At 44.8% G+C, this 13,764-nt stretch overlaps 2 protein-coding genes across 2 annotated transcripts in view; one reads left to right on the top strand and one right to left on the bottom strand.

Moving 5' to 3' along the window:
* Nucleotides 1–51: 51 nt before the first annotated feature.
* Nucleotides 52–13,764, bottom strand: part of LOC106813862 (tetraspanin-5-like) — a 21,262-nt gene continuing 7,549 nt past the window's right edge. The window contains exons 4-10 of the mRNA XM_014818103.1: nucleotides 12,846–12,949; nucleotides 12,294–12,368; nucleotides 11,878–11,976; nucleotides 11,343–11,474; nucleotides 10,957–11,004; nucleotides 9,947–10,063; nucleotides 52–2,296 (exon numbers count right to left, since the gene is read on the bottom strand). Coding sequence (XP_014673589.1) covers nucleotides 2,225–2,296; nucleotides 9,947–10,063; nucleotides 10,957–11,004; nucleotides 11,343–11,474; nucleotides 11,878–11,976; nucleotides 12,294–12,368; nucleotides 12,846–12,949 — 647 coding nt within the window. The 3' untranslated portion in view covers nucleotides 52–2,224. The remainder of the gene's footprint in view (nucleotides 2,297–9,946; nucleotides 10,064–10,956; nucleotides 11,005–11,342; nucleotides 11,475–11,877; nucleotides 11,977–12,293; nucleotides 12,369–12,845; nucleotides 12,950–13,764) is intronic.
* On the top strand, nucleotides 4,919–9,849 carry LOC106813866 (amidophosphoribosyltransferase-like). Its single transcript, XM_014818106.1, has 3 exons — nucleotides 4,919–5,016; nucleotides 6,853–7,160; nucleotides 7,699–9,849. The coding sequence occupies exons 2-3, from the start codon at nucleotides 6,912–6,914 to the stop codon at nucleotides 8,914–8,916; spliced, it is 1,467 nt and encodes a 488-aa protein (XP_014673592.1). The 5' UTR covers nucleotides 4,919–5,016; nucleotides 6,853–6,911; the 3' UTR covers nucleotides 8,917–9,849.

The following is a 13,764-nucleotide window of genomic DNA, read 5'->3' as shown; positions in this document are numbered from 1 at the left end:
CAACCTAAGTTATCTGTGACCCCCCAAAAACTACAGTGGTTGTGCCCCCTCCCCCAAACTATATTAGCTATTACTCCCTCCCTCAACCTAAGTTATCTGTGACCCCCCAAAAACTACAGTGGTTGTGCCCCCTCCCCCAAACTATATTAGCTATTACTCCCTCCCTCAACCTAAGTTATCTGTGACCCCCCAAAAACTACAGTGGTTGTGCCCCCTCCCCCAAACTATATTAGCTATTACTCCCTCCCTCAACCTAAGTTATCTGTGACCCCCCAAAAACTACAGTGGTTGTGCCCCCTCCCCCAAACTATATTAGCTATTACTCCCTCCCTCAACCTAAGTTATCTGTGACCCCCCAAAAAACTACAGTAGTTGTGACCCCTCTCCTATTATCTTGTCGAACTTTAGTCATCAAGAAACCACTCCTGTGAACAAGGATGGACAATGCACAGAGGCAACTGCGTAACGACTCGCTTGATCAGTGGCAGATATTGAAAGATATGTAAGAGATACGGCATTAATAACAAAATGACCGGACAACCCTCATACGACGCGTACAATGGCAGTTACGCGCAGGAACAACGGCAGTGGAAATATAATTGGACCGGTGAGAAGGAGAGAGACGAGTTTCGACTCCCCAGGTTCCGTCTTCTGAGGAAATAAAAATATAAGCTGCGTGTTCCAGCATTTACACGCGTCTATAAAACAGCATATTTAAACTAGATCAGAGACTAATCTACATCGTCATAGTTTACGAAATACATTAAGAGACACCCGAAATCCGAGCTGTACCGAACCCCGGCTGTCCAGGCCTCACACACAGGATTCGTCTCCGTTCATCGGCATGCGTCGCTACGTTTCTACCTTCCTCAACATTACTTTCATTAAAATTAAATAAGCTTCGAGTTTCTCCTTCACTATCTCTACCTATCCCCCCCCCCCCCGCCATCATCGTCCCTGTACATTCGGGTTTGTTGCGGCACCACGCTTCACATAGCGAGGACAATGTCATCTATTACTTGCCTGCTGACACGATTTCACACCTATGACAACCACACCTGTGCACGGATCCAGCCTAATCACCTCCCCCCCCCCCTACACACACACACAACACAGACAACAGGACATGTACGCTCAGCACCTGTGACCACCACGCAGGATCGTCACATCGTCATGTCGTCACATCGCAGCACTGTCACAACCTGCAGTCAGCGCTCGTCACCTACCGACAGGTGGCGCCGCGATACACCTCCCTCGGTCCTGATGCCCTACTCTACAGACTTCACCGAAGCGAAAGCCCACTCTCTACCACCTCCTGGTGTATAGAGTGGCAAGAGCAGGGAGCGTATGCGGCTGACGGCCCGGGTGACAACAAGGGAGCAGCCGATCGCGGAGAGAATGACCCTGTAATGACCGCTCGACGGTGGTGACCGGCGGTCAGTAAGCGGTCAGCGATGAAGGGTTTCGACTATCCGTGAAGCAAGGCTGCAACCTTCCTTCGCCGCCACTTGATGTCACCGCCATTGTCGTCACAACCATGACGCGCGAGCAGAAAACCATCTACACGTATGTCGCGATGGCATCCGTGTAGTGATGACCATCCTCCTACAGCAGCCATGATCGACACACATACAAGTGATTCACATACACACCTCAGCATCCCACCCAGTAACCACCCTCAGTCGTGGGGTGGGGGAAACACGCCCCCACCCCTGCACCACTACACAGTACGCGATTTGGTCGGCCCAGTATGGCACGTTATATATTACAAAATACACATTTATGGACGACTATTGTACATGGGAACGTCAGTAAAAATTCAATTTAACAGTAAAACCTACTCAGTACGTTAAAATTTGCTGAAGTCGTCACACGCATTTGTACCTCGTGCTAATATTCACATCGATCGATGGCAGTCGAAGCTTTATATTATACATCATCAATTCATTCTTACACGTTTAGACACAATTTTCCTCCCACACGGTTACATCATTGTAAAACTCTGTATGCTCTACAATTTGCATGTGAAATGCAATACATGACCGCGTGTGTACACAGTACATGTGCATGTTCACCCATGGTACATTTGCATACTTGTGTGTACAATAGCAAATACATGTATGTGTGTGGTGCATGGGCACACGCAGGGGAGATCAACGCATACACATACAGTGCATGCGGATGCTCAACTTCAGAAGATCCACTTATCTACATGTGACCTTCATCAATGACGCCACTTTGCCTTCTGTGCGAAGATGTCAGCCCGAAGATTTTGCGCAAAGCAGATGCCCATGATCTGAAAGACATAAAACAACGACCAGCTGTACAGCAGAGCAAAACAAAACGTGGCCAAACAAAGCACCAACTAAACCATTGAAAGAAAGAGATCAGGTGGGGTACACCACCTACCTCCAACTGATTTACAACGATCGTCAATTTTAAACCGAGGCAATACGTTAAAACCTCAAGTCACTAGTTTAGATTAGTATGACCAAGTCTCTCTGACGTGTAAATGTGAACATGATATGCACAAGTATGATTGGTATAGGTGGGCTTAGGGGGGGGGGGGGAAATAGGAATTTTTCAGCATGCCGCGTATGCGATACTACTACAATTATTTTGTAATTGATCATAAAAAACCATCGTATTTACATCGATGAGGTTCTCACCAAGTAGTTATCCACTACCACCTCTATCCACTTTTAAGCATAACGCAAGTGCTAGTGTGTAGCCTTACGCATTACGTACGTTCTCCCATCATCGTCCGCACATTTGCAGGTATCTCATGTGACTAGAAAAGCAGCTGCAGCTGCATTTACACTATTACAAGCGTCCATAAACCATCACGTACAATGTGTGCCGACGCGTAGGTACATGTGGACATGGTGTGCGATTACAAGACAATTAGATGCTGTGCATATTTATTCAGCAGGCAGGTGAACAAGTACTCAAATTCACAAGGGATTTATACTATCAGCTTACAGTAATAAATATCGACACACACACTGTGACATCACACAGCTCGAAAGAATCGTTCAGAGTGCCGCATTAACACAACATCAAAGAACTTATATAAGCAGAGTGTTAAACTAAAGTGATTACGTCACCATAAATAGTAAAAAAATAAAAAAATAATTTCCACTTTCACAAAATATAAGTAATTTTGTTCACTTTTTATGGTTAAATTGCTGCATTATACTTCTTATTTTACTATATTGCTCAATGTGAACATACACTCGTGACTCATAGTCATACATAGCCCATAGCAAGCAATTAATGTCAAAAATATAATATCAAATCGTCCAAGTTTTTTGGATTTTTAACTAGTTGAGAAACAAACTTATCAGGTAAGAATTTGACGATACGTTTAGTCCCGTTAGTTCTTACTTTTAATGTAAAAAAAATGGCAACAAAAATTTTGCACATTTTACCATCCACAAAATTCGTGACGTAGTCAATTTAAGTGTTGTCGAAAACTATAAGATATGATGAGTAGCTTGAAGCAACAACCAGACTGGGGGATGACTAATTAATTTAACTCAGCATGGGCTGTTTTTTGCTAAACGTAAACATCTAACTCTGCAAAGCATCCTGCGTACTCCACTATATGCACTGTTGCACAAGTGCTTGTAATTTGCATAATTTATTCGTAAGGTATTGGATTTTGTCTGTGCAAAACAAACAATGTGAGATCAGTCATAGCAATAGTTAATTCTTCTCCATTGTAGCCTCATAGGTGCCTAGATGGCACATATTAAAGGCAATAGTACACACTACACAGTTTGTAACTGATGGTTCAAAAAGTATACAGAAATTTCAAATATAGGGGAAATTAATTTTGCACTCTCTATGAAAGTTACGAGGTTCGGAAAGGAAATTGACAGAATCGAAATGACTGGACAGGCTCTTTGATGTAGTGATGATTCAGCTTTAATTATACATTACATTTGATAAATGATGTACAAATTGGTGGGTGATGCTCATCATGCTAAGATGTTTCGAGTGTAGACTACGAATTTATATGCAATGATATTCGGACTAATGACATTTAATTACAAGTAAACTTCAAACATGGGTTATAGATAATGGAGTATAAAGCTAAACAAATATGATATTTCAAAATTGATTAATTTGTCTACGTTACACTTTATAGTTGAAATATGGAGCACAATTTCGGCGCGGGTCATAGCGATTTATCCTAGATCATCTAGTAGTACTAGATGCATATTAGTAGGCCTACATTCTTACAACACAGCATTAGATTAGGGGCCTACATCAGGGCTGTCAACTCTCACGCATTGACCGTGAGACTCACGCATTTTGACCAAATCTCACGCTCTCACACTGATCTTACAATATCTCACGCACATCAAAAAAAGTGCTGAGATATCTCACGCATGAATATCATCTCTTCATGAATAAAACGCTGAAATATCTCACGCACAGCAAAATAAATCTTACAATATCTGAAAACAGTCACTTTAGTATGCACCAAATTGCACAAATTGAAGTTATAAAATGCAAAAGCTTCCTACCGTGGGAGAGGAAAACCCCCTTCCCACACCCCCTCGGTCGTTTCGCTCCCTCGCATCTCACTCTCACCTATCACCCAATGTTGGCAGCCCTGCCTACATGTGTCATGTGAGCAGAAAAGATTTTGGAGTTCAATAATTTTCACGTATAAATTTAGTAAATAACACAAATATATTATTGTGAAAGTATACTACATGAGTTGGCACTTACTTCCTCACTTGTAGCAATTCGAATAATTTTCAACACTAAACATTAACTTTGTAACTATAAATAAGCACAAGACAACATCTCTATGAACTGAGAACAGAACATACAGAATATACATGTACATGTACTCTATTCTCAGTTCATAAATAATTATTGGGGGGGGGGGTGTTTGTGGTGACACCTATATTGTTGTGTCCAGTCTCTTGTTTCCAACACAGACACCAAATACAGTACTGCAGACTGTCACTACTGCACTAGTCTACTGCACTGCCACTGGTAAGTTAAAAAGTAAATAAAAAAATCTCCAATTATAGTAAAATAACTCACGTTCACAATAAAATCAAACATTAGTAGTAACTGCAAAAATATTGATAAAGAAACCTTTTTAAGTTTATCATGCCATCTATTCAGTCTATGAATCGATCAAGTATTATGTGATATTGATAGTGATACTGATACTGATAGTGATAGTAGTATTAGTACTGATACTGACAGTGATAGACACTATTAGACAGTAGACACTATTTCTATTAGTATTACTATTACTAAGACAGTCACACTACACATGCTTCGTGATTAATGCATTGTCAAAGTCAGTGAGTCTGACAATACATATAAATTTCTCATGATTTTAATATAAGGTTAAGGAATATACACTCATTGACTGGTTGATTTTTTAAACGGTCTAAAGTGTGACTAATGACAAAATAATGCATGAGGACACCCCGGGCCCACATTTAATCCCCATGTCTTTTACGTACGTTTTTTTCTTTCTTAGCTCTCCGTCTCTCTCTCCCATGAGCAGCCTAACAGAACAGGACCCGGTTCCACAGTCGTGGATTAACTTTACAGAGTGGCTATATGCCCGGCAGCCGGCATATATCTGACGGCTGCCGGGCACGGTCTTCGATTTCCTAAATGCCCGGCAGTTTTTTAATTTTTAGCATTATCTCAAGTAAACAAGGGTTAGGGTTAGAGTTAGGATTAGAATTAGGGTTAGGGTTAGGGTTAGAGTTAGGGTTTTTGTTAAGGTTAGGGTTAGAGTTAGGGTTAGGAACTGCCGGGCATTTAGGAAAACGACGACCGTGCCCGGCTGCCAGGCATATAGCCACAGCGTTAACTTTAACCCTGAGTTACGGCTAACTGAGTTAAACTCACTAACTCTGAGTTAGTAAACTCCGAGTTAAATTTGGGTTTCATGAACATGGATTAAATCCTGAGTTAAGTAACTCAGAGTTAAATGTTTTAACTCAGAGTTAGTGTCCCATAATTCCACGTAGTTAGAACAGACGAACATGATAGACGCATGATAGACACATAGACGATAGACGCATGATAGATGCACGAACATGGTAGAAGGTGTAATGAAAAAACGTTATGATGAAAACCAGCAGCGATAAATAAATGAGGGAAAATATTTTGCAAATGCGGGGATTGAACCCTCGACATTCGCGTCATTAGCACTACGCTTTAACAGCTGCGGCTATTGCGAAATCGCAAAAAATTGTACATTTTCTCGTATTATCACAGTACGGATGCAGGGATCAGTGTTGGTACGCCATCAATGACCGACCAATGTACAACAAACGTAAACAGACACCGTATGTTCCAGCGCCAGCGGGGGATCGGACACGGGGCAGTACTAGATAATCTAATTAGCTCTAGTACTAGTATCCTAGAGCTAAACTAACCTCGTAAAAAATAGTCTTCAAAGTCTAAAGGATTACACCAAAGACTATGATATCTATAACTAAATCGAATGTACAACTTGATTTTTAACCCTGAGTTAAGAGTTTAATCTAGGTTCATACCAGAGTTAAATTTTAACTCAGAGTTAAAGTTAATCCACGACTGTGGAACGTAACTTAACTCAGAGTTAAGGAATTTAACTCAGAGTTAAGAGTTAATCCACGTCTGTGGAACCGGGTCCTGGACAACAGAACACGTGCAGACGGCATGGCCCTCATCCATGTGTCTTTCATGATTGTTTCTTTTATTTCCCGGCTCCCCCTCTCTCTCTCTTGCAACCGAATGAAACAGAACAGAACAATGCATGCGAACGGCACGTGCGTCATCCATGCATCTCTCACGAACGTTTCTCTTCCTTCCCAGTTCTCTCGCTCTCTCTCACAGCCGACCAGAACAGAACAGACAACGTGTGCGGGGACACCATGGCGACGGCGCGCGACGACAACGACGGCTCGAGCGGGCTGCGGGAGGCGTGCGGCGTGTTTGCGTGCGTGGCGGCGGGAGCGTGGCCGACCCACCTCGACATCGCTCATGTCATCTACCTTGGTCTCGTTGGGCTGCAGCACCGCGGGCAGGAGAGCGCGGGCATCGTGACGAGCGACGGGGAGTGCTTCCGCTCTCACCGCGGCATGGGCCTAGTCAACCAGGTGTTCACAGAGGAGACACTGCAGGTTAGGCTGTGTGGTGGGGGAGGGGAGGGAGGGTAAACCCTGCAGGTTAGGCTGTGTGCCAGGGGAGTGGAGGGAGGGTCAACCCTGCAGGTTAGGCTGTGGGGCGGGGAAGGGGAGAGAGGGTGAACCCTGCAGGTTAGGCTGTGTAGCAGGGGAGTGGAGGGAGGGTCAACCCTGCAGGTTAGGCTGTGGGGCGGGGAAGGGTAGAGAGGGTGAACCCTGCGAGTTAGGCTGTGTGCCAGGGGAGGGGAGGGAGGGTCAGGCTGTGGGGCGGGGAAGGGGGATTATTCAAGGTGGCTTGTTAAAATAAAAATATTTCCCAAAAAATTGAAAATTTTCAGAGCCTGTCGGATTTCAAATAACGAAACTCTATTTCGACCCCCGCACATTAAGCTAAATATAAGCTATGAACAGAGAAACTTGACGGCAAATTTCAGCTTCGATTTCATGGTGGCGCAAGGGGAAAAAATTACTAATTAAAAACTGAAAATTTCTATAGCAGGTCGAGTTTTAAATATTATTTTCGTTGCTCCTGCAGGTGAAGCTTAAGGGCAACCTGGGTGTAGGACACACGCGTTATTCCACGGCCGGCGGATCCGAGATAGGTAACTGCCAACCCTTCGTCGTGCACACCGCACATGGCCTCCTTGCCGTCGCGCACAACGGCGAGCTCATCAACGGTGGCGCCCTCCGGCGGCAGATCCTCGCGCGCGGCGTCGGTCTGTCATCGAGCTCCGACAGCGAGCTCATCACGCAGATGCTCGCGTGGCCGCCCCCTGGTGGCGAGCCGGACGGCGCCGACTGGGCGGCGCGCATCACGCACCTCATGCGGCAGACGCCGTGCGCGTACTCGCTCGTCATCATGCACGGCAGCGCCCTCTACGCGGCGCGCGACCCGCTCGGCAACCGGCCGCTCTGCATTGGCCGTCTCCCCGGCGACGACGACGGCGACGAGGGCTGGGTCGTCTCGTCCGAGTCGTGTCCGTTCCAGTCGATCGGCGCGCGGTACGTGCGCGACGTGGAGCCGGGGGAGATCGTGCGCGTGTGCGCGCGCGGCGTCACGACCGCCGCCACCGTCGCGCGTCCCCCCGCCGCCACCCCCGCTCTCTGCATCTTCGAATACGTCTATTTCGCGCGCGCCGACAGCCTCCTCGCCGGCCAGATGGTGCACACCGTGCGGCAGCGCTGCGGCCGGCAGCTGGCGCTCGAGTCGCCCGCAGACGTCGATGTCGTCGCCGCCGTGCCCGAGTCGGCGACGGCGGCCGCGCTCGGTTTCGCGGCGGCGTGCGGCGCCCCCTACGTCGAGGTGCTGACGAAGAACCGCTACGTTGGCCGCTCGTTCATTCAGCCGAGCACGCGCGCCCGCGCACGCGCCGTCGCGACCAAGTTCGGCGCGCTGACAGACAACCTCGCGGGTCGGCGCGTCGCGCTCGTCGACGACTCGATCGTGCGCGGCACGACGATCGCGCCGATCGTGCGGCTGCTGCGCGACGCGGGGGCCGCCGCCGTGCATATCCGCGTCGCGTCGCCGCCCGTCCGACACCCGTGCTACATGGGCATCAACATCCCGACGACGCACGAGCTGATCGCGAATCGCGTCGAGAGCGGACGCCTCGCGGCTCACCTCGGCGCCGACAGCGTCGCGTATCTGTCCGTCGGTGGACTGCTGGCGGCCGTGTCGGGACGCGAGGACGCCGCCGACGGATACTGCACCGCCTGCCTCACGGGACACTACCCCGCCAAGCTGGAGTGGTGAGGCTGCACCGCCCATGTTGCTAGATGCTACCTAGCCAAGCTGGAGTGGTGAGGCAGCACCGCCCATGTTGCTAGATGCTACCTAGCCAAGCTGGAGTGGTGAGGCTGCACCGCCCATGTTGCTAGATGCTACCCCGCCAAGCTGGAGTGGTGAGGCAGCACCGCCCATGGTGCTAGATGCTACCTAGCCAAGCTGGAGTGGTGAGGCTGCACCGCCCATGTTGCTAGATGCTACCCCGCCAAGCTGGAGTGGTGAGGCTGCACCGCCCATGTTGCTAGATGCTACCTAGCCAAGCTGGAGTGGTGAGGCTGCACCGCCCATGTTGCTAGATGCTACCCCGCCAAGCTGGAACGGTGACACAAGCCAAGAGGCTGACACTCTCACAAGACTAGTCCTATATTCTTTGTTCCATTACCGACCTACTACTAATGCGATTTTCTTTGCACGTTGAAGTCTGTGACGGTGAGGATGTGGGACGGTGGGGATGCCAAACTGACCAGAGTGAGAGACGCGACTTTAGTTTAATTAACACAGTTTTCTAACGTTAACTAGAATTAAAATTGTGTGCACGGTTTCTACTTGCTAAACAACGCTGTAATAAAGTTAACACCAACTAAAAATAAACCTAATCTAATTGATTCCCATAATAGATACGATTTCCTCGATTTAATTATTCAATTACACATGCAAATAATCACCGTGGCTGGCATGAAAACCTGACAGACCAGTACGAACATGCTGATACAACCAGAAGAGAGAGCCTACAATGAGTATTTGCTTTCCACAGCCGATGCTGAATGCTTGCATGTGTGTGCCCAAGCTTACTGCTGCCACCTACTGTGTGATAAAGCACAAACCATCCAAAGACAAATGCTTTTAATTCTACACACCTAAGATGATTTATTAACACAAATTCTAGCCATATTAACAAACCGACATTAACCATTCGATCTAGACGTGAGATTGAACTCTCATCCTCACAGTAAGTGAGACACGGGATGAGAGGCAGGAGGCGGGAGTTCTAACTTACCTGCAGGACTGCGATCCCGACAGCTATTCCCGCTACGAACATCAGATTCTGCATGAACCACTCCTCCCCGGCTTGTAGGCAGCCTGTGATGTAGATGACAGTGTCCCAATCATCCTTCTGGAGAAGAAACGACTGAGTGAAATATATACCCATCACAACTGGAAGAACTGCCAAAAACTGGACCGAGCCAGATTCCTGGAGTGGGTTCTACTCATGTGGATTTAAAACCCTTGATTCCAGTATAAAATAAAGTAACCGAACAAACAAAAAAACAAAAACAAACAACTACTTAACCAACTACACCGTGCATGGGAAGGCATGACGAGTCACGAAGACTGGAAATTTGCTGGTGAGGTGATACTGATGATTGTGGTAATGGTGGTGGTGAGAGGGGAAAGCACAGCTGTGATGGGCGTGTGATTAGAACTACAAACCATAACGACAATATTTGAAAGTTTGACAGATTTCAAATCTTTGTTAACCTTTTTTAGTTCTTACTAGGTTACAACTTTACAATGTTATTACTCAATTACGTAACAATTTATATTCTATTAATACAATAATAGTATTCGTGTCCATTCATAATTGAACTTTCATCAACGAACACAATTATTACGAACTTCATCTCACTACATGCATAGTAAAGTGTGCACCTAGCATGAGTATGGCCACATATACACCCTGTTGATACAAGTAAATAGTTTTAGAAGTAACTATACTTTACCAATATAGTAAGTGGCACCAGTACTTTTTCACATAAACATGCATACTCAATATGTTTTTTTTACCATTGTTCCCATCGATTAACCAAATATACTGCTGCATACAACGTTGCTGCATATTCATATAGGATTAAAATCGACACCTACGATTAAAATCTACAGGTTATTAAAGGGGACAGGTTTGGTCGTTGGATGTATAATTAGCCTAATTAGATGCCATCATTACTCTGAAGCTTGTTCAGTTTTCAGCTGCTATTTAAAAACTTGATAATGAGGAGTTTGACATACCTTATCACTCCTTCGCGCGTCGTACCCGCACATGTAATTAGTGATTTCCTGTAACGAACATGAATAAATTTCACTACTAACATTGCAATACATGTTAAGAGTTAAACAAACAGGTATGTTGCGATCAAAGGCCATGCAAATACTAATAGTACTACATCAGTGGTGTCGGGGATTAGAACGAAAGTTGCTCATATCACTCGTGTCGTTTAAATTGAACGTACAAACACAATAGGATATATCTACATTACTGCTGGTGCTTAACACTCCATGTGGCATGCACTGATAATAGACCATTATAGCAAATAGACTTCTAAATACACTAATCCTTCTGACCACTCCCACACCCACGGACAAACTTATGCAGGACTGTGGTAAGTAACACCTACCCATATCTGCTTGGGTTTACAGCAGGAGAAAGGCACGCCGCACGCTTCGCGACTTCCTATTGAGATCGACGTGCAGTTGAAGTATTGGTTCTTGTCCCAGTCGTCTGGTGTTTGGATGCCACAGCAGTGCAGCTGAGGGAAATTCAGCAGTTATGTTAAGAAATGCTCTGCACGTTATCATCACTCGCTTAGCCGTCATCTCTAAGGCAAATATCACACCTACGCAGACCCCACTCAATACCATGTTACCTACTGCCATGAACATACCTATGAAGATAGTACATACAGAATACTCGTGCACACGTACGCACGCACACACGCAGGCACGCATGTACGCACGCACACATGCAGGCACGCAAATGTTCACACTACTGCCTATACCTAATGAAGAAATTAATATAACTTATAAAATATATATCTCATATATATATATATATATAAATATATATATATAGCGTTAGTTACTGTATATAAATTTAGAAGCAGGATTGTACCTTCCATGTTATTATAAGAAAGTGTCAAAATGGTAATTTACCCATGATCCTTGTACCCAGTCTATTAGGTTCTGTAGATCTGGATCATCCCTGTATAATATTATGTATCTTTCTAACCCGTCTGAAACTTGATCTTTTACCTGCAATATCCCAATGACAGATTTTTGAAATGTCGATCTATATAGAACACAAAAATTAGTAAAAAATAATTGTTATTACACTTATATACTTATTACTCATTAATTAACTGCAACATGTGTACAATGCAGCTGAATTTAGTATCCGTAAATATATGTTGCATTTCCAACAATTGCCACACAGATTATTAGATACATGACTCAGCTTACACTGCAAATACCAGAGCTTGAGGTAATAATAGGTAAAACTGTATCCTGAAGGTTCACTCTATTATCTAAGTACAGATAACCATGTAACAATTCTTACACAAATCACTTACCCAGTCTTTATATACAAATCCGAGTATTCCTATACCTAGCTCGGCAAACAAAAGTATTCCTAAGAAGGCTGCATACTGCAAAAAACAACGAGGTTGATTAGGTGGTATTATAAATGTACCGTTAAAACACCTGGACTTTTTTGTAATTTATCGGCGTGGAATGTTTTAAGAATTTCACTACAGATTGAGATTTCCTAAGATTTCACTAAGCAAATCAGTAAAGATCTGTTAATAAAAGTTGATAAATTGTGCCTTCTGTTTATTATCAATCAATAACTGCAACTCTATTCAGTAAAGATTACTCAATTTTTTTTCTCAAACAGTGTTCAGGCAGCAGAGTATTTCTGTGAACATGCACGATGCTGCCCTCTATAGGGGATAACGAAAATATTTTATATTTAACCAAAAATATTCAACAGTTTCCATAAGCTCTTTATTCCACGTACATTCATTAGACGGATTTCTTGAGTTTGAAGTAACAAAGCCATACGGATATATCCCCAACACTTTGGGGGGGGGGGATAACTCAAGCTTCGACTGAAATCTACTTACAAAGAGCAGCAGGTAGGTGTTTTCTCGTAGGGCTCCCACGCATCCAGCGAAACCCATCACAAACGCTATGGCACCGACGAGAATCAGGACGAAGGCAGGATCGACTGCAACAGTAGCAACGTGTTACTTCACTGCAGCGCGCCACGTGTACGTACGGCTGACGACCGCCAGAAGTGACAGACACACCAGCCAGCTGTTACCACCACTCGCAGCCCTCTTCTGTTATTCTCACTTTTATCATTTAGGCAAATGTTTTTTTTTCAACAGAAACGTTGATCTTCATAACAAGTTAAAAGCAGTTGACTTGCTGCTAGAATATGAGTGATCCTTATAGACTAGTTTATATCGAAGTTGGAACTGACGTGAATTCAGACGCACTTATGAGTGTGAAATATATTTTAAACATTATTATTATTATTATTAAAGGCTCACAATGTGCATCCAAATGCCAGTTTTCTCACCTCTTTCTTGTGGGTTTTAAGCAAACGCGCAGTGAAATGGGAGCAACTAGAGTTTATTTTGTCATAAGGTAGTGTGATTATGCATGACACGAAGTATTTGCTAGTCTAGTACTGGAGAAATTAGCGCGCCAGAATTAACGCCGACTTGTTTGCCAAACAATTTAGCCTCGAAGCGGTTCGGTGACGTCTCATGTTTTTATCTTTGCTATACACTCGTACCGCTGTACCGCAGCACCGCTGTGCGGTTGCTTGGCAGGGAAACGCGAAAATGTCAACAACATTGGAAGTATTTACAAATACCTTTTATAAGACACCGCGCAGTGAAATGGGAGCAACTAGAGTTTATTTTGTCATAAGGTAGTGTGATTATGCATGACACGAAGTATTTGCTAGTCTAGTACTGGAGAAATTAGCGTTTGGATGCACATTGTGAGCCTTTAATAATAATAATAATAATA

Source organism: Priapulus caudatus, unplaced genomic scaffold (genome assembly GCF_000485595.1).
Source record: "Priapulus caudatus unplaced genomic scaffold, Priapulus_caudatus-5.0.1 Scaffold836, whole genome shotgun sequence".
NCBI classification, from domain to species: Eukaryota; Metazoa; Priapulida; class Priapulimorpha; order Priapulimorphida; family Priapulidae; genus Priapulus; species Priapulus caudatus.
Note: the sequence above shows the minus strand (reverse complement) of the source record. Positions and strands in the feature narration are given on the sequence as shown.

Excerpts from the sequence above, each read along its gene's own strand:
- LOC106813866 (XM_014818106.1), top strand. The coding sequence starts at position 6,912 with ATGGCGACGGCGCGCGACGACAACGACGGCTCGAGCGGGCTGCGGGAG. Across the intron at positions 7,161-7,698 it reads TCACAGAGGAGACACTGCAG|GTGAAGCTTAAGGGCAACCT; the intron begins GTTAGGCTGTGT and ends TTGCTCCTGCAG.